Source organism: Bos grunniens, chromosome 11 (assembly GCF_055505025.1).
Source record: "Bos grunniens cultivar Pamir isolate PY7600 chromosome 11, Bosgru_T2T1.0, whole genome shotgun sequence".
Classification (NCBI taxonomy): domain Eukaryota; kingdom Metazoa; phylum Chordata; class Mammalia; order Artiodactyla; family Bovidae; genus Bos; species Bos grunniens.
Window position 1 is genome coordinate 9954435 of NC_141175.1, and position 20996 is coordinate 9975430.

The window sequence follows — 20996 nt, forward strand, 5'->3', positions numbered from 1 at the left end:
TCCCAGTCGCTCCATCCGCAGCACGCCCCTCTCCAGGGGGCTGAGGCTGCCGTGGCCACTTATCTGACGCTGCACTAACCAGCTTGTTCCCGGCCAGACAGTAACAGGCTGGCTCCAGGCCAGACCCAGGCCGCTGGGAGCCTGAGTGATGAGGCCCAGGCAAGCTCCTGGCTTCCCTGGCGCCTCACTTGGGTTTTGTCTTGTCTCTGTCTGGCCAGACCTAAGGGCATTTCCATGAGGGTGACATTTGTGACGAGACCTGGGCCAAGTGGCCCTGCCTGTGGCCCTTTCCCCCGGTGGTGGGCGGGGGGCGGGGGGAGTCCTATGGCCCTCTGCCAGCGGAGTCCTGGGGTGGCTGCCGCCCTCCCTCCTCTCCCTCCCCGCCACTCTTCCTCACACTCACGAGTCCCTGACCTCTTCCTCACCTGCATGCCCTGTGCATGCACGTCAGTCAGATCTGCACACATGTCAGTCAGATCTGTTAAAGAGGAAGAAGGCTGCAGGGGTCACTCTCTAAAAGTCCCAGGAAAGGACAGCATGGAGCCTCGGCTCTGGCCTGCTCTCAAGGTGGTCCTGCGAGGCCTGGGACATGACCCCCTCAGCCCAGCCTGGGCACCGCCACACACACGCCAGCCCTCCTGCCACAGCGCCATCCTAGGTACCGAGAAGAAAAGAGAGTGTGGCTTCCAGCTGCCACAGGGAAGCCATGTCTAAAATGCATCTTTAAAAGTCAAAAGGAGTAGGCATTTCCAGCTGTTTTCTCTCCAGAGAAAAACATAATCAGCTTGGTTTGTTTTCTCAGTGGATAGAGAAGGAACCTTAAAATCATAAAATTTTGGAGCTTGTTAGGAGCTTCTTGGGTCCCCTGGCATAGCCTGCTTGTTCCGGAGTCTGTCGGTGACAGAGCCAACGCTGGTCCCGGGACTTGTAACTTCCAGGATATTAAGGTTCAGAGAGGTTAAGCAACTTAGGGAAGACTACACAGCCTTGGCTCAACCAAAGTTCAGACCCAAGTCTGTCTTAATGACTCTGGGATACTGGAAATTGCCATGGAAAGCCTGGGGGGAACTGGTGTGAACATCATTCTGTAGATGCTTGACTTGACCTCCAGTGCCAGCTGCCTGGGACCTGACGCTCCATCACAACTTCATGTACCGGGTTCCAGACAGCTCCCCGTAAAAGATCAGCTAGATTTGTGAGGTCTGTTATTAGAACTCTCATGGTTCTGATAACAGAGACATCATCACTGTGAATATAGGATAAAGGAAGTAGACCTAAGCCAGCCTCATACTACAGAGTTTCTAAAACAACTGAGTTCTCCCACAGAAAACACGAAATGCACTTGACTCGCCATCAGTGGACCCAGCTGGAGCTGTCGATACCAAGTCTGGGCCAGTTTTCCGGGGTTACTTCTACTCAGCATTTTAATGCCTAGTCTGAAGTCCTGACTTCTTTAACTATGTTAACCCTAAATATATAAAATTCAGTAGCTATGATTTGTTCTTGGGGCCACAACAGGTGGCAATCACTCTGCTTCACAGAGAACACATAGAAATCACCCATCCCTCACAATGGATACTCCCTGGCCATGGAGCCACAGACAACCCTAACAAGACTGTTTTCCTAGATGGATTTCTTATATATATGGAGAGAGAGAGACAAAGAGAGAGACAGAGAGAGAAAGGCCATTTTAACATCACCCTGCAGCATGTGGGATCTTTGTTCCCTAACCAGGGATCAAACCTGGGCATCCTGCATTGGAGGCATGGACTCTTAACCACTGAACCGCCAGGCAAGTCCCCTCCCTTTATATTTTATTTCCCCCTACGAGGCAGGAAATGTGTACGTTTGGTTGTGGTCTAAAACAGAGAACGAGATCGGTCACTCGTGCCTTCCATTCCTTGTGGAGGTCAAGCAATGGTCTCTCCGGTGAGGGGTGCTGGTCCCACATGTGCCGGAGGCCTGGTGGAGGGCTGGAGCGAGGCACTGTGAGGATGGTGAGGGTGTGGCTGCCTGGCACGTGGTCTTCAGAGGCACAGAGGCTGCGGGAAAACCCAACTTGGCTCTCTCGCCTCCAGAGCCTGTGCTGTTTTGTTTCTAGAATGTTATTGTTAAACAACATAAGACTCCCAAATTTATTAGTAAAGACGTCATCCAGTGATATTTCAAAGAGCATTCTTTGCTAGCTTCTTCATAAACAGATGCCACTTGAGTTCGAGTGGGGTCATCTTCCTCCCAGCTTTGCTTTCTCTGCTCTCCTCCTGGGGTTTTCCAGCTGGCTCAATGGTAAAGAATCTGCTTGCCAATGCAGGAGACGTGGGTTCAATCCCTGGGTTGGGAAGATCACTTGGCGAAGGGACTGACAACCTGCTCCAGTATTCTTGCCTGGGAAATCCCATGGAGAGACGAGCCTGGCGGACTGCAGTCCGCGGGGTCACAGAGAGTCAGACACGACTGAGCAATTGAGCATGTGTGCTCTCCTCCTGGGTACCTTGGAGCACAGCACCATGGCAAGCTCTCCTCTGTTACTCAGGTATGTTCCAGGGAGGACATTCGGCTAAATCCTCAGGCGGTTTACAGCCCTGGGAGATAAACCATCAACTTGTTATTGTTACAAGTGGTGAGTTGGCATCCATCGGCCTGGAAATCCCAACAGTTTGGCACTTGGCAGAATGAATGTAATCTAGAAAATCCTGGAGCTCAGAGCTCTCTGGCCAGCTCACCAGTCACAGGAAAGCATTGCTCTGGTAGATTTATGCGGTGGACTGCATTGTAACCCTGGGATGCTCCCCCAGAAAAAAAACTATAAAGGAGGCAGAATTAAGTTAGCATCATACTACAGTGTCTAAGACAAGGCTGGCTAGGTTTGTTGAATGCAGTGGGTCGAGCACTGTTATAAAAGTCCCAGTGGTCTTGGTCAGCATCGAGGAAGGAAGGCAGATGTTGAGACTGCCCCAGGGACAACGAGACTACTATCCCACCTCCCCTGCAGCACTTCAGATGCCCCTGAGATGACTCTGGAGGAAGAACACATTGGATCCTGGTCTTTCATCACAAGATGAGCCAATAAGCTGCAAGGCCTGGAATGCTTTTATGTCATTTTTTCAAATGAATAAGTTCCCAGAATAGATTTTTCTAATAATTTGTTAAAATTACTGTACACACAGAGAGAAATTTTGCTAGGAAAGTTATAGTTTAAGTGACAGATAAAATAGCTTTTTTTAAAAAAAAAATTTCCAAATGTTGAAATCAAGCAATCTTAGGTGGCACGCTAGAGTAACATCCAAAAGAACAGAAAATCCAATCACCTGGCCCTAGTCATGTACTCTCATATGTGAGAGACGGGCCATAAAGAAAGCTGAGCATCTCGAATTGTACTGGAGAAAACTCTTGAGAGTCTCTTAGACTGCAAGGAGATCGAACCAGTCCATCCTAAAGGAAATCAACCCTGAATATTCATTGGAAGGACTGATGCTGAAGCTGAAGCTCCAATGCTTTGGCCACCTGCTGCCAAGAGCCCACTCACTGGATGAGACCCTGATGCTGGTAAAAATTGAAGGCAAAAGGAGAAGATGGGGACAGAGAAGGAAATGGTTAGATAGCATCACTGATTCAATGGGTGTGAATCTGAGCAAACTCTGGGAGATAGTGAAGGATAGGGAAGCCTGGTGTGCTGCAGTGCATGGAGTCGCAAAGAGTCAGACACGACTTGGCAACCGAATACCACCACCATCCTGAGCATGAAGTGCAGGCATCCTATTTTAGGCTGTCTAGGCTTCCCCAGAAAACAGGTTTCATTTCTCAAGGTTTGATCTGGATGCTAATTGTCCTTTGCTGTGGAGCGGTCCCTGTAACTGGATGGATTTATTATTACTGATTCTCAAGCTGGAAAAAAAAACAGAATGAAGATGACAAAGGGAACACAGCTCACGATGGTGAGAAGACAGGAGGCAGGGAAAGGTGAGGGAGGCGAGAGGTGAACCTAGGCGCTAAACTGGGTCAGCACATGATCACTGCCCTGAGAAGGCAGTAGGAAGAACCAGGGCATGGAAGGCAGATGTGGAATCCCCACATCCTCCACTTCCCAGTCGTGGGACTGCTCCAAACCGGGCCTCGTGAGTCTAAAATAAGAGTGTGTAAAGCACCCAGCAAGTGAAAGGCTCTACATCCATGGCAGTCATCCTTCTGACTATATTCCAGTAAAGACAGACGTTTAAGGCTCTATGGGAACCGCGAGGACTGAGTAGATCTTCCAGAGGTGGGGGCAGGCTTCCTGGAGGAGGGCTGAGGACCAGGCAGATAGCTCTCGGAACCACTGCCCCCATCGTCAAGAAACCAGGAAGATCAGGCTTGATGCTGAGCGGATGTCCTGTGCTCAGAAAGAGGAAAAAGGATGAAGTACTAGAATTGCGTGCCTGTGGTCAAACCCCAGTGAAATTACACACAGAAAAGTTTATGAAGAGGGGTGCGTGGCATTGGGAAAAGTGAAAGGTGATCAATGAAAGCGAACAAGGTTCTCTAGGAACAAGCCTGTAAACTGATTCCCTCTCTTGGGAAGGGTCAGCAGGGTGCCCAACCATAGGAACAGGGCGCCCAGCCAGGGCCTGCGGGGTCACAGGCAGGGGTCTACAGAGCTTCTCCACAAGGTGCCCTGAAAAGGCTCTCATCGCTGCAGCCAGAGGGTCCAGAGCTTCACCCCACCAGTCTGGGGAGCCTCAAGGAGCTGCTCTGAACCCAGAGAACCCCCCGCAGCCCCTCCTAACCTGACTTCTTTTCTTTTTGAATCGATTTGAAGTCGCCATCTGTCCCCTGCCCGAGGGTACTGGTGGACGCCCAGGAGTGGACGCTGTGCTTTCCCAAGTGTTCTCTGGGAAGCAGTGCTGCTTATCTGTCTATCCTGAGGTCAAACAGGCGAAATGGAATCCCTTCAGGCTCTTCCTGGGCCCCAGGGACTCTCGTTAGGGGAGGTCTCAGAACGTACCAAGTACACTGAAATATACCCACCTTGCACATCCAGTGTAACTTTTACTGTAAAAATTTTGAAAGGAAATTTTTTAATAATTTAGCATTTGAAAGTATTTGGCCAAGAGCAGCACAATTAATTTATAGTTGGCTCTGAGTCCTCGGCAAACATCAGGCATGTTGAGGAATTCTTGGGAAGTGAGAAAAAGCTAACCTACAAATTGTTTTCAAAAGTAATAACATTTTTGAAGACTAAATTTAATGGACTTGACAAGATGTTACACTTTGTAGAAATTTAATTATATGCTTATAAATTTGGACTTAGCCCTTTTTTTCCCCCCATATTTTAGAGTTAACACATTTTTTTAGGCCTAAAACGCTTTTCATAAGCTCCTGAAAAGCATGTCAGCCCTAGGCAGTGGGCTGTGTGTCCGAGGACTCAAAGGGCCTGAACAGCAGGCACAAGCATCTGGACTCTTTCCCTAAAAGAACCAGAAACGATCCTCAGAGGGTCACCTCTGGGGCGGGTGCTGCAGGAGCTTGGCCAAGATGGCTTTGGGAATGTACCAGCTGTTCTGTGTTAGGTCATTGTTTTGTGCTCTGGATCACCAAAAGTGGTGACTGATGGAGAATATAGATGTTCACAACCAAAGTATGGTCTCCCCAGCTGTCTGCATGCATGAGACTTGGGCAGCACCCCCTCTCCACATCCAGGTGTCAGCTCTCCGGCCTCACCTGGGACGCAGACAGGTCCTGACACTGTGCGGGCACCGGACTCACACCTAAGCAGTCCACGTGCCCCGGCGCTCAGACGATTGATTTGAGTGGAATATTCCAGATCCAATTTCAACAACTAGTCATTTCTCCTGTTAGAAAACTGTTTTCAGAGAGTGGCCAAAAGACTTGGAGGCAGACCGTCTGTGAGGATAACGGGGACCGGCACATGGTTCTCACGTAAGAGCAGTGCTTCCTGGCGACGCCACAGAAGCCCCTCCCCAGGGCCCACGTATGGACTAAGACACCCCAGAACTTTCCCCTCAGGCCACGGGCTCCTCTGCGTGGGCTCAGGTGGCCCAGTCTGGAGACATGGGGTAAAGACGCCTGGCAGGCTGTGGGCCGGCAGCGTGGTCTAGGCCAGCTCACGGCCGGGAAGGGCTCTGCCCTCTCCCCAAGCCTCAGGGCACCACAGAGAAGAGCCACAGAGGTCTGAGGTCCACCCACGTCTCAGCTCCTGGCCTCGGCCGGTCAGCCTGCTCAGATCTTCACGGGCCGTGTTCCCCTGGTGGAGGGGTGACTGTGGCCTCAGCTGGTCGGCTGGTCAGATCTTCACAGGCCGTGTTTCCCTAGTGGAGGGGTGACTGTGTTGAAAACTGATGCAGGTGGTGAGCCCACTTCTCCACTGGGGTCTGGGTGGGCGAGTCGGGCTGAAGCTGGGCTGCCTCAGACCAACAGGGAGGACACTGGGACTAAAGTCACCTGGAGGTCCCGGCTGACTGCGGGCTAAAATCCAGCTTCACAGAGAGGCCCCGCCGTTGGGGGTGCTGAGCCCCAGATGGGCCAGCGATATGTGGCTGGTGGCTTCCTGGGAGGTGAGGAATCCCAACAAGGAGGAAGGGAGTGGGAAGGCACTTAGGGCCCCAAACCTGAAGACCTCCAATGCTCGCCAGATCCTGGGACTTGGGGGCCCAAGACTTGTATGTTCTGTGCTCCCATGGCCAACATCCCTTCTCCCCGAGGCCCTCCTGACTCCAGGGCCCGTGTGCCCTCCACTCCCTGTGCTGCTCCTCCAGGGAACCACACAGACTCTGCTCAGCCACGGCACTTCTCTTCACGTGGAATGTTCTGGTCGCAGCTCCGCCGAGAGTGTAAATATGGTCTTTATAGAGAGGAGGCTGGGGCGCTCCCTGCACTCAGAGCCTTGGTGCCGCCGAGTTAGTGTTGGCCTGGCACTCCGGGCAGGGCTGCCCTTTCAGAAGGAGTGCCAAGTGAAACACCGCTGGGCACTCTGCGCTCTCTAAGGAGAGCCCCGCCCGCCGCACGCCAAAGATGCAGCTTCATTGACAAAAAAAGGTTTCCATTCTTCATCCCAATGCTTCTTTGTGGCCCTTGCCACTGAAATTCTGACTTTTACAATATGCCTTTATGGAAAACGTCTATCAGTAAATAAGCTTACGCTTAGTCTTGGGAATCAAAAAAGCAAATCCAATTGCTTGTTTGTGGTGGACAGCTCTAAAACTACCAGCTTTCAACTGTCAAAGGAAAGGAAACTCGAACCGTCTCTGGCAGCTGCCCTGGTCGGCCTTGTGCTGGGCACTGTCTTCCAGAGACCCTCAGAACAGTAAGGTCTTTTCTCTCTGATTATAGAAGAGGAGGCGGAGGCTCAGTGAGGACCTGCTTAAAGTCACACAGTGAGGAGATGTGGCCACCAAGCTTTGAGCCGAGGGCTCCTGACTCCAAGTTTGGGGTCCCGCCACAGGCACACAGATTTCTGAGTCAAAGTCCGACACCTCACTGAGTCCTTCACCACGATGTCACGCATGTGCTCAGTCGCTCAGTCGTGTCCGACTCTGCGACCCCATGAACTGTAGCCCACCAGGCTCCTCTGTCCCTGGGGTTCTCCCGGCAAGAACACTGGAGTGGGAGCCACGTCCTCCTCCAGATACCACGCACACGTACCAGTTACAGGTTTCTCATCAGAGGCGGGTGTCTTGACTCTGTCATTTTAATGCAGCTGCCTGACAATCTCCCTGCTGCTGTTTTCTGCTACTTTATCATTTTATTGCTGCCAACATTTTAATGCCAAGTATTTTCCCGACTAATTTTCGTCCACCATTTAATTTACTGACCCTTGCCCTGGCGCCTTTAAGAAGAAAAGGGAATGTGCTTGAATGCAGGAGCTCTTCTAGAGCTCTGCAGGGGTGTCTGAGGAATCACTGTTTGGAATGGGAGGTCCACACTCAGGATGGGAGGTCCTCAGGGTCATGTGAAGTGCAGCACGCAGGGGACACATGGAGATCTATTTTAGTAACAGCAGAAAATACTAAACATGTCTACACTATTTCACAGTTACCCCATGACTTTAGAAAGCATGCCATACCTACAAGACTTAAAGGAAAGAATTGCTAGGTTTGCCTTTTTTTAAAGAAGAGGAGGTGGTCCAGTGGTTAAGAATCCACCTGCCAATGCAGGGGACACAGGTTCAATCCCTTGTCCGGGAAGATTCCACATGCCATGGAGCAACTAAGCCCATGCACCACAACCATTAAGCCCTCGCACCCTACAGCCTGTGCTCCGAATCAAGAGAAGCCGCCTCAGTGAGAAGCCGGAGCACCGCAACTAGAGAGCAGCACCTGCTCGCCACAACCAGAGAAGAGCCCGAGTACAGCAAGGGAGGCCCAGTGTGGCCATAAACAAATAAATAAACACAAATTTAATGGTAAAAATAAATCAACAAAAAACATTTTAAAAAAGAAAAGGAAGGCTGGTATGTCATAAGAAACACTGAAACAGTTAAAATAAAACAGGCAAAGGACACCAAAACGTAAGCACAGAAGAAAAATCAAGGAAGATTTTAAAAGGCACAACACTTTGACAAAGAAGAACTGTAAGTTCTTATTTTCTTAGCCTGGCTGCGGGGCAACGATTAAGACAAGTGTAGGACATGACTGAAGCGACTTAGCACCAGCAGCAGGAACACAGAGAGAACTCAGCCAGGCCCCTGCCCTGCACTCCAATCTGCTCAAGGAGCAGGAAGAGGACTTCCGGATGTGGGCTCTGGATACCACCCGGGTGCAGGTACCGCACCTTCCCCCTACCAGCCACGTGACCTCGGGAGTGTCACCCAAGGTCCCATGCTCTAGTGTCTTCATCTGTGGAAGGGGGAGCCCACCTGGCAGGTGTGTCAGGAAGATCTCAGGTGTGAACGCATGGATGGGGCACGCAGTGAATACCCAGCAGTGGTGGCTAGTAGGAATATTTTAGTATTACTTTCACTCCAGTCAAGCCTCTCTTAGCTCTAAGGTTTTACAATCTGGGGTTTGGAGGTTCATTTACCTTCTAATTATCAGCAGAATTGTGTGTCTTTCTGGATAGAGGATCTGGAGAATCCTCCAAATGTTTAAAAGGACTGGTGGCCCCAAAACATTTAAAAACATGTGCTTCTTAAAAAAAAAAAACGGCCTTTTGGAGAAATGTCAAAGGCAAAGCTGGAACCGCTCCTGGAACCCAGACAGGTAGCGCAGGTGGGAGCCATGAGGCTGACTGCCCCCACCCCCTGGGCCTCAAAGACTCTCCCCGCGTGGCACCCCCGCCTTCCCAGCTGGCCTCTCAGCCTGACGATCCATGGGACCCGCTGCAGCTCTGCAGGGAGAGGAAGAGGCCCGGCTGCTCATCTTCCGTGGGTGCTGTTCTGCAGGCTGCTGGACCTTCTGTCACCTGCTTTCGCGTCCAGCAGGCTCTCTTGCGCGTCTGACTCGGTGTTGAGCTGGGAGGCCTCCCACCCCTGCTCCGCGCTCCGCTCCAGCTGCCGGGGACAGACTCCCATTCTCTGCCTGGGTCTCCGGGGCTGGGGGCCGAACACAACCCATTTTTTCTTTTTCTCCGTCATGAATGTTCTTTCTGGAGGTGTGGGCTCCCCTTCTCGGGATGGAAGAGGCACAGGCAAAGAAGGAGGTAGCTGTTTGTGTTGTATCTGCTACAGGGCGGGTGCTTGGAACCAAGAGGGCTGGCCGGCGGGTAAATGGGTGAGCAGCCGCTCCCTGGAGGATGCAGGGAGGGGGTCAGCAGTCAGTGGTGAGTGCCCACCTTTCTTCTTGGTGCTGCTTCTCAGCACAGAGAGTGAAAAAGGCAGCCCGTGCCCTGCCATCAGGTTCCAGGTGGGGATGCTCACGCAGGAAAGGCCCACCTGAGGGGTCCGACAGAGACCACCCCCAACCTCACCCTGCTTAACCATCACAGAGGACTAATCCAGCCCCATCACTGCCAGGAGGAAAAGCTACTTACACCTGCTGCCTGTGCCTGTCCACCCCCCTCCCCCACGCGCAGAAAGGACTGGATCCACGGGAACGCAGGTCGAGAGAAGGCTTCCACCGCCCAGCACAGGACCTGCTGGGCCCAGGACTCAACATTAACAGTTGCCGAACAAACAAACGCACAAACGGAACGAGACGGAGTTTCCTTAGGACTTTTGGTCTGGACCACTTTCAGTTTAGGACTGCTCTGAAGACAAGTTGAAGCTGTGTGTGGTGATATTATTTAAAAATACACAGCTCAGTGGCTAGGTCCTGAAAAATATCTGAAGTTTCCTCAGATCAGTTAGGATGCATCCAGTTTACTTGGCTCCTAGTGACTCGGGTTTGTGCCCTCTTGCGGACAGGACTAACGTTCAAGCATGGGAAACCACGGCCGGGGGTGGGGGAGGGGTGAAAGACCTCTCACAGTGACCCCACCTACTCTGACCCGGCTGCCCAAGCTCAGGGAAGTCACAGGTCACAGAACCCTTCTGGTCTCAGTTTCAGAAAAGCCACGTATTGGGATGGGCTGGACACCATCCTTAAAGCTCAAGGACCTTGAAACGTGAGCTCTGAGTACCTTGGCCCTTGGTGAGCTTGCTCTAGAATATACTGACAGAGCTAAACAGAAATGTTTTTGTTGTTGCTCAGTTGCTGAGTCGTGTCGGACTCTTAGTGACCCCATGGACTGCAGCACGGCAGGCTTCCCCTGTCCTTCACCGTCTCCCAGAGTTTGGTCCATTGAGTTGGTGATACTATCCAACCATTTCATCCTCTGCTACCCCCTTCTCCTCCTGCCCTCAATCTTCCCCAGAAAGAATGTGAATGTGAAAGTCACTCAGTCGTGTCTGACTCTTTGCAACCCCATGGACTATACAGTTCTTGGACTTTTCCAAGCCAGAATACTGGAGTAGGTAGCCCTTCCCTTCTCCAGGAGATCTTCCCAACCCAGGGATCGAACCCAGGTCTCCTGTATTGCAGGCGGATTCTTTACCAGCTGAGCCACAGGGAAGCCCAAGAATACTGGAGTGGGTAGCCTATCCCTTCTCCAGGGGATGTTCCCGATCCAGGAATCGAACTGGGGTCTCCTACATTGCAGGCAGATTCTTTACCAACTGCGCTATCAGGGAAGCCCAATCTTTCTCAGAATCAGGGTCTTTTGCAAAGAGTTGGCTCTTCTCATCAGGTGGCCAAAGCGTTGGAGCTTCAGCATCAGTCCTTCCAATGTTTCCCTGGTGGCTCAGATGGTAAAGAATCTGCCTTCAATGCAGGAGACCTGGGTTCAATCCCTGGGTTGGGAAGATCTCCTGGAGAAAGAATGACAACCCACCCCAGTATTCTTGCCTGGGAAATTCTATGGAGAGAGGAGCCTGAGGGGCTACAGTCCATGGGGTCGCAAAGAGTCAGACACAACTGAGCAATGAACAAAAACTTAAGTCCCCTCAAAATATCTGGAGGCCACTGTCTGAATCCCAGAAATGTCCCAAAATTTCTGGCTACAGGTTCTGGGCACCAATGGGGCCCCTGTGACCCAACAGAAGCTCACTTACTAAAAACTGCAGCAACTGTCCCCAAGCACCGTCCCTGGGAAGGCTGGTGTGGAGTCAGCCAGGCCAGGAAGGGCAGCAAGCCAGGCTCACTGGCCAGGCGGAGCCCCACAAGGTGCTGACAGACGCTGCTGCCCCTCAGCAGGCTCACATATCCTTTTGCCAATAAAACAACTTAGAAAAATCACTCCCGGAATTGCACACAAATATCCCAGCCATCCATACAGTTCCATGAGGTAAACATAAGCTGCCTCTACAGAAGGGCAAAACAGAGGGCTTGGCAAGTAAGGAGGCTCGGCCAACCACACCGTGTGGCAGTCAGGGGTGAAAGTGTGCCCAGAACCCAAGTGTCCGGACCCCCAAGTCCTGCGTTCTTGTCTTTACATCACATTACTTCTCAAACTCACAAACCCAAAGCAGGCCCTGCAGGCCTGTGGCTTCCAGTCAGAGCCCGGCCCAAGGCTGTGCTGCTCCGGGTGCAGCCGGCGGTGGGGGGGAGGGGAGGACGCGACTCGGGGGCCAGGTGACAGGGCAGTCCATGATGCATGCACACCTGTGTCCCCAGGCCCATGGAGAGACTGCCTGCAGGCCCTGGAAGACGGCCATGACACCAGCTCCATCTACCTGGTGAAGCCAGAGAACACCAACCGCCTCATGCAGGTGTGGTGCGATCAGAGACATGACCCCGGGGGCTGGACGGTCATCCAGAGGCGCCTGGACGGCTCAGTCAACTTCTTCCGGAACTGGGAGACGTATAAGGTGAGGACACCCTCCCCACACACACACAGAGCGCCAGGGCCCTCGGAGGGAGCCAGGTGCTGCCCATGAGGCCTGTGTGGCCCCGAGGAAGGAGGAACCTGACAGAGCCGCCAGGTGGGGAGGACCGGCTGCTCCTCCCCTGCCCCACCAACAACTGCAGCGGGGTACAGAGAGAGGGGTCCCGACCACGAAAGCTCCACGGACGGGGAGGGAACTTGGAACCCAATCCTGATGTGGGGAGCACTGTGGTCCCGGCTGGGGCTCCCAGGGGAAGACCTGCCCTCAAAGCCCAGAAAGGGCAGGGCCTGAGGCTCCAGGGCCCTGGGTGGAGGGAACTGCGGAGATACTGGGTTGTAACCCCAGGGTTTAGCCTCGGGGCTCCCAATTGCCAGGGAGCTGAGCGCTCCTCCTTTTGGAGGAGAGGCTGAGGGCTCCGCCCACTCCTGGCTTCCTCCTCTGAACAAAGAGGCCGAACAAAGAAGCACCACAGGCAGGTGCTTCTGTTCATCACCTCCTTACTCTCAGGTCAGCCCCGGTGGGGAGAGGCTGGCCTGGACCCAGTTTAGGGATGAACGTCTGCTCAGACAGGAGCAGGCAGAGCAGTGAAACACAGCCGAGGCACAGCCTCGATGCCCGCACGCAGACCAGCACCAGGACCACGGCACCCACACTAGGCTCCGCGGGCCCCACTCCTGCCCTGCTTGTCCTCCAACCCGCCTCCTGACTAGCCTGTGCCCTTTGCTTCCCCCTCTTTCTCCACTGCCTCCTAGCTGAGAGGTTCTTGAAGACTCACTTCCCTAACTCCTTCCACCTCCTTTCCACGTTCCCTTCCTCAGAGCAGTTGGCACAGGGGTTACATCTGGGCTCTTGGCTCAAATCCTGGCTCATGTGCTCTGTGACTCTGGCGTCTCTGGGCCTCAATCCACCCACTCTAGGGAGGACACTGAGAGTACCCCGCTCACAGAGCTGCCGTGAGGATTAAGAAAATAACCTATGAAACGTTCTGATAAGAGTGCTAGCACATCATTAAGTGCTCACTGAACACTAGCTATTATTATCATTAACGAATTCAGCTATTTCCAAGACTTCAAGCAGCCACCACTTGGCCGATGACTCTTAAAACTATATGGAAAAACGGTAATATATCCACTGGATTCTAGATCTAGGAGGGATCATGCCTTTGTCAGAGCTCACACCTGTGCCTTAGTTTACAAGAGACCCTTACACACAGCCCCTCCCCAGAGAAAGGAACGGAAACTCAGAGAAAGTAAGGGAATTGCCCAAGGAACTCATGTTGCAAGCCTACTGTGTGCGAGGCTCTCAATTTACCAGGTTACGTGTGTCCCTATAGCAACCCTGCAGGATGGGTAATGAAGAGGAACCCACGTTCACACACTGCCTAGCACGAGACAGGCGCTCTCTCAGTGGTCTTGAGTGACGCCTGACTGAGGCTGGGAACATGCAGACTCATCAAGTGACAGCCAGGTGGGGAAAGCAAGGGATTATACGCAGGCCTGCCTTCTGCTCTGCCTGCTTCCAAGACCCCGTATCCGGCACTGAGCAGCCGACAGCTGGGCCCAGCTGGCTGAGCACACTGCGTATTCCTCACTAATGCTTTCCCGCATTTTCCCCAGCAAGGGTTTGGGAACATTGACGGCGAGTACTGGCTGGGTCTGGAGAACATTTACTGGCTGACGAACCAAGGCAACTACAAGCTGCTGGTGACCATGGAGGACTGGTCTGGCCGCAAGGTCTTCGCAGAGTATGCCAGCTTCCGCCTGGAGCCTGAGAGCGAGTATTACAAGCTGCGGCTGGGGCGCTACCATGGCAACGCTGGCGACTCCTTCACCTGGCACAACGGCAAGCAGTTCACCACCCTGGACAGAGACCACGATGTCTACACAGGTAGGAGCAGTGGGGTCACTGGCAGGTGAAGGGCCAGGGAAAGGGATCAATCAAAGCCCAGCCTCTGACTCCCGGGCCTGAGAACAAGACCACCCCAGGGCCCAGCTGCCCAACTCTGTTCCTATCCCCGGAAGGTCTACTCCTCCGCCCTCTGCCCACAGATCCCCTTCGCAATGCTGGGTCAGCATGGCCTTTACGGAAAGGGGAAGGTCCAGAGGTCCCCGAATGACACACTGGAGGGCCACTCTGGGCCAAGCTGGACATTGCGCTGGGCTGTGCACCGCGTCACTCCCTGCCTAAGCACCGGAGTCGGGGCCACACAGCCTGCGGACAAGGCTGCCCTGCCTCCTACACGCCTGAGCCTTCGGGCGTGCCTCCCCATTCCTCTGGGCCTGTTTCCACATCTGGAAATGAGGACATACCTACCGGGCAGGGGGTGAGAAAGGGGTGAGAAGGTGAGAATGTGCCTTCAGTGCTCTGCCTGGGACTTGGGAGACTTGGGCTCTGAGTGGGGACAGTCTCTCAGGCGCTCTGTTAGTGCAGCGTTGTGGGGAGCTACTGAGAGGAAACCGGGCAGGAGGGACGAATCCACCTGCCCAAGAGTGCAGGCCTCAGGGCCAGATCTTTAGTAAATAAAAAGCAAGAGAGAAAACAGAAAACTGTGAGAAGCACACACAGCCCGGCCCCGGGGCTAGACATCAAATCCCCGCGTGCATCTCAAGGCTCCACCTCAGCTCCTGGGGACGAGGGGCCCTGCGCCCTTGTCAGGTGGCAGAATTCATGGCTCCTCTGCAAGGGGCTGAGCCCCCCTTCAGGCCGAGGCTATCTATTCTCGTGGGCGAACCTGGCCCCTTAGTCCCAGGCTACAGGCTACTCCCCGCTTTGAGGACGCTAGTGGTAAAGAATCTGCCTGCCAATGCAGGAGACTCAAGAGACGCGGGTTCGACCCCTGGGTTGGAAAGATCCCCTGGAGGAGGAAATGGCAACCCACTCCAGTATTCTTGCCTGGGAAAATCCCACGGACAGAGGATCCTGGTGGGCTATAATCCAGGGGGTCGCAAAGAGTTGTTCACAACTGAGCGACTGAGCCCCAGGAACTCCCTGCTCTTCAGAAAAGCCCAGCTGCCTCCCCCGCCCCAGGAGGGTCCCCACCCCAGGTCCCCAGGCGGCAGACGGGAACACGCCCACACCTCCACCTACTCCCTGGAGCCGAGCTGACCCTGTCGCAGGGGCCCCCAGGAGGCGGTGTGTCTGCTGAGACCGGGGCTGCCCAGGCTTCAGGAAGATATAACCCTCTGAGCTGGTCGGACACTGGGGACAGAAGGCTGGCTTACAGCCATTATCGGGAGCAGCAGAAGGCTGCTCTGCGACCCCAACCGTCAGGCCCGTCCGGCAACAGCGTCACTGGACGCGAGGCAGTGAGCTCCCTGTCCCTGGAGGCGTGTGGGGCAAGCTTAGGAGGGGCGTCCGCTGGCTGAGGGAAGGCTGGGCTGTGGCATGCCCAGGGCCCTGCCCTCTGAATCCGACACAACCACTTGGAGTCTGTGACCTCGAGTCGTAGCCCAAAGGAGCCAGAGGAGAACTCTGGGAAGACCTGGGCTACCGGGGCTCTGGGCGCCTGGCGCTGGGACTCCTCTCCGCGTTCTGCCTCAGCCAGCCTGCTCCCTCCTCACCTCACCCCACGGCAGCTTCTGGAGCGGAGCCGCCAGCCCCGCTGGGTCACCAAACCCACAAACCTGATAAGGCAGCCCGTTCCCTGAGTGGGGTGCCTCCCGGGCCTGACAGTGCCATCTCCACTCCTGGGAAGGGCAATGCCCCTGCATGCCCACTTGTGCCCTGCCCTCACTTTTACTGGTGTTCCGAACTGCTTGTCCTTGGCAGCACAATCCAGCATGATATGAGGGTGCCAGAAACTTTATGAAAATATCTTGCTTTTGTGAGAAAAAAAAAAAAATTTGGCTGGATGACAGGCTAGGGAGGAATAATGGAACATTTCATCTTAAACACTTCCTTTGTCACTCTTGAAAGACTCTTGATCTAATAGTTTCAACGAAAAAGGAATTCCTAAGAAAAAATCTTTGGCTCTCAACCGGCCCACTTTGGGTGATTTCCGTTTCCTGCACAAACCCGGGGTGTGGAGCCCTCCCCGGTGCTTGCTCCACAGCTAGCCCTGGGCTAGTACTCGGCCTCCTTCAGCTCCCAGGTGGGTCCTACCTACCTTGTGCGGGGGCATCGCCTCATCCTTGTTTTACAAGGAGTGTTCGAGGGTTCACCAAGGTTAGGTTGCTCACCCAAGATCACAGAGCCCCAGTCAGAGGGAAGGTCTGAGCAGGTCTGAGGCCCCGTGCCCTCTCTGGCATCCTTGTTCCAAATGCCCCCCAATGGGCAGGGGTCCCTCGGAAGCCCCCCAAGAGCAAACAGCGGACACAGGTCAAACCTCCTCCCTGATCTTCTCGCTCTTTCTCTCCTGCAGGCAACTGTGCCCACTACCAGAAGGGCGGCTGGTGGTATAACGCCTGCGCCCACTCCAACCTCAACGGGGTCTGGTACCGCGGGGGCCACTACCGGAGCCGCTACCAGGACGGGGTCTACTGGGCTGAGTTCCGTGGAGGCTCCTACTCGCTCAAGAAGGTGGTGATGATGATCCGGCCCAACCCCAACACCTTCCACTAGGCCGGCCCCCCTCAGGGCCGTGAGGACCGGGACGCTGGACTCTGATTCCCCGAGTCACCGCAGCAGATAAATGCGACCGATCTCTGTCCCTACTACTCCTCTCCACCTCGGACAGCCCTTCGTGTTTCCAGACAGGACAGGACTGCACACAAGTCTTTCCTTAAGTAAATTAAGTCCCTACAATAAAAACACACCTGCAAAGTACCTTCGTAATATACACGTGTGTGAGCCAACCTCGTGCACCTGTGTGTATGCCGCGTATATATGCGTTTAGATATATACCCGTGCCATATATCTAGATACATATATATAGGTTTGCCGTATATACTGAAACACGTGTATATTCAACTCTCAGACGCTGAGGGCTGCTCAAGACAGCTCTGCTCTTAGGAGAAGAGCACTTCGTTCGTGTTGTGTTACTTGAGTCTGAGGGCGCGTCGCGGACCGTGTCGCTCCAGTTTCAACAGCAGGGCTTGGTGTGCCCGTGCCTGGCCGCTCCGAGGGCCGGCCACAGTGCTACCCTCTCACACCGGGCTTCCCAACCTGCTTGCTTAAGATCCTCCTTGGCACCTAACCCAGTTTCAGAATACCCTCCCCTCTCTATTTCTAGCCTTCTCCTTGTTCTCAGGACAGTTCGCCACCTCCCCAGCCAGCCAGCCGCCCACCCGCCCGCGTGTTCACTCCACCCCGTTCACTAAGTGCCTTTTGCGCTCCAGTCCCAGCCGCTCGAGTTCCAGGCACCTTTCCTGTTCTCCTCTCCTCGCCGACTTACTCCTCACCTTTTCTGTCCCCCTGTGCTTTCTTCCCGGGCAAGATTCCCTAGCCTCTCAGTAGGAAACAGTCTGGACTCCACGTGGTCAGGAAAGGGAAAGTCAGGCCCCAAAGCTCGCTCTCGACCACACGGACAATGGTTAATTTCAGTCTCGTACCTTCCAGTCACAATTAGCCTACCTGTCATTTTAACCTCCGCAGAAGTAACAGCCTACCTTGCCAGAAGATGCTCAACTGAAGAGAAAGCATCATCCAATTGCTGGGGGCCCCAAACGGCTACAGACCAAAGGTGCCGAGCTCTCAGGCCGACTGGCGTCCACATCTCGTCTCCAGACTACACTTCCCCAGAGACCAGGCGCCTCAAAAACGAGAACTGGCCACTTGCCATGAGTTACTGAATAACCAGGGGCCACGGAGCCTTCGGTCAGCACGTTGCTGGCCCTGAAGCATCAGGCTCGGTACTGCTGGGACTCTTGCCAAGCAGGGAGTGAGGGACGAACAAGAAGGTGAGACCCTCCTGGAGGGCGCATGGGTCAGGGCGGGCGGGTGAGACGGTGGAACGTTTGGTACTGTTTGCGTCCGGCTGTGTGCCTATTACCTCAGCAGTCTCACAAGTGTACCATGTAGCACGTTTTGTGTATATAAAAGGGAGGGTTTTTTTTTTTAATATATTCTCAGATTATCCTTGTAATAACACATCTGCAATAAAAGCCATTTGTGCTATTTGGATGTATCTATATTGTGTGTTATTGTTTTAGAAAGCCTTCCTGGGGCCTCCGACACCACAGCCTCTTTGAGTAACACCAGGAAGAGATTCGTCCACTGAAATCTATTAAATGACACTCCACTCTCCCTATCCCTGGGTGCCACCCGTGCCCTCAGGAGTCCCATGACAGAACCTCAGGCCACGAAGGCTCTCTGGAGTCCCGCCTCCTTAAGTCCAGTTGTATTCTGGATGTCTCTGATGGATACAGGCAGTGCAGTCAACCCCTAAAACACCCTTCCCCAGATCTGGTCCCATTTCATCAAATAGCACCATCTATTTAACTGCTCTGGGCTTCTCTAGTGGCTCAGATGGTAAAGAATGTGCCTGCAAGGTGGGAGACCTGGGTTCGATCCCTGGGTTGGGAAGATCCCCTGGAATAGGGATCTGGAATACTCCAGTATTCTTGTCTGGAGAATTCCATGGACGGAGGAGCCTGGGGGGGCTACAGTCCATGGGATTGCAAAGAGTCAGACACAACTGAGCAGGCATGCCTACTCAACTGCTCGGGCCAGAAGCAAGGACTCCTCCCTCTCCCTGGCCGTGGTCCACCATCCCTCCGCGCAAGGCCTCTTCTCTGCCTTGGTATAGGCCTTCCTCCCCTCTCCCCTTGACTGAGGCTCCCCACCAGACCAGAAGCCCTGTGCCTTCGCCTTCCTCGTTCCAAAATGACTCCCACACAAGCTGCCAGAACCATCTTCGGTGGACAGGGAAGGCGTTTCTGGGCATGACGGGAAACCCCAAACCATAAAGGAAAAGACAAGGGATAGGATTAAAGAAAATACCATATTTTTTGCCCTCTGACAAACAAAGCAAAATAAAACATGACCAAGATTGAAAAGCAAATACTAAATGAGAGAAAAATTTAGGATTGACATTCATGCTGTGCCAAGAACTCTTTCGAATTATGAAGAAAGATATAAACACTGTTACAGAAAACTCGGTGAAGCACACAAACGCAGTGGAAGACTCACAAGTGGCCAGCAGACAAGAAAAGAGGCCAACCTCAGTAATCACCAGAGCGCTGCATTGAATCAAGCAGAGACCATCACACGCGCCTGGCGGACTGGCAAAGACGACAAAAGGCCAGTCTCCACGTTGACAAGGGAATAGAGAGGAAACACGTACTCCGTGTACTCTGCATGGAAGTATAAACGGATTCAATACTTTTGAAGAGCAGTCTGGCAATGTATATATCAACATTTGAAATGCACTGAAACCTTTGGACTCACCAATCTCTCTTCGTGATAACCAAGCAATGGTGCCATACGACAGCCTTTTCTGGCAGAGCTGTTGTGTGGAGAGACTGATGCTCACTGAAGCTTACTGAGTGCTGGGAACTGGACTTGTGTCCATGTATGCGACCTCACAGCAGCCTGTGAAGGAGGGACTATTGTTCTCACTCCACAGTAGGGGAGAAAGTGGGGCTTGCAGCCAAAGTCCTGGTAAAAATGCACCTGCAGGATTATTCCAGAAGGTTCTTGGAGTCAGGCTCTAAGGAAAGAGTTCTCAACTCCCTTCTCCCAAACCCCCAGTCAGTGGTGGGGGTCACAGTGGAATCTGGACACTTCCAAGGCTCCTCAACTTTGACCCAGACCATGCCCACCCCACCCTTGGATACCTGGAGTGGAGTGTGTGGCATGCAGGGATGGAAGATAGAGGAAGACAGAGCCTAACCTAACCTGTCATTGGTCATCTGTACAAACCCCGGAGCTGCAAGCTCGGGAAAGGGGGATGAAGAGTAGCAACTTTTTTTCTCAACTGGTTGGGAATCAAACAAAAGCAGGGCATGACACCACCGTTCTCCAAGCCCCACTCACCCCAATACCCAAAGCTGTTGTTGTCATTCAGTCGCTAAGTCATGTCCCACTCTCTGCAACCCCATGGACTGCAGAATGCCAGGCCTCCCTGACCCTCACCATCTTTCAGAGTTCACCCAAGTTCCTGTCCGTTGAATCGGTGATGCCATCCGACCATCTCACCAAGCCCCACTCACCCTGATACCTAAAACTGAGTCTTGGTCAAATCATACCCCAGCTACATGGAAGGAGAGGAAGGAATAAGCGCACCAGAGACTACGAAATCCACTCTCCCTGGGGTAAAACGGTGGAAGGGGAGCAGTTTACCAAACCAACAGCATCAAAGAAGAGAACAGGGAGAGGAAAGGGCGGTGCTCAGAGCACAGCTCCTGGTGCCCCGGGAGTTGCTCCCCGGCCAGCTTGCAGCCCATCAGCACTCGGCCCAACCAAACCCACATCCACACCCCTCTTCCTCCCCCATCCCACCCAGGGACTTCTAAGGGGACAGTCACAGGGCTCCTCCTGCTACTAAGGGCTCCATGGTAAGCGGATCCACAGACAGACCCAGGAGGAAGTCAGTGAAACGCTGGTGGATGGAGGGCACCCGCCTCCTGGACTCCTGCGGGGAACATGGCGGGAAGACAGAGAGTGACGCTGAATGGCACCCCTCCCCCGAACCAAGCAGATCTGAGCCAAGACTGAAAACAGAAACCTTTGAACTGCTGCAAACATGGGGCAGGAATCCACGACACTCATAATCCACAGGTGCTTTGTGGGGACTCAAGGGTCCCCTGATCTCCCAGGAGCA

The 20996-nt window shown here is 53.6% G+C and overlaps 2 protein-coding genes across 19 annotated transcripts in view; one reads left to right on the plus strand and one right to left on the minus strand.

The window, feature by feature from the left end:
• Positions 1–18359, plus strand: part of ANGPTL2 (angiopoietin like 2) — a 35925-nt gene extending 17566 nt beyond the window's left edge. Inside the window, exons 3-5 of the mRNA XM_086325120.1 lie at positions 12084–12277; positions 13912–14182; positions 16656–18359. Coding sequence (XP_086181246.1) covers positions 12084–12277; positions 13912–14182; positions 16656–16855 — 665 coding nt within the window. The 3' untranslated portion in view covers positions 16856–18359. The remainder of the gene's footprint in view (positions 1–12083; positions 12278–13911; positions 14183–16655) is intronic.
• Positions 1–20996, minus strand: part of RALGPS1 (Ral GEF with PH domain and SH3 binding motif 1) — a 299000-nt gene that overhangs the window by 121203 nt on the left and 156801 nt on the right. The window lies entirely within an intron of this gene.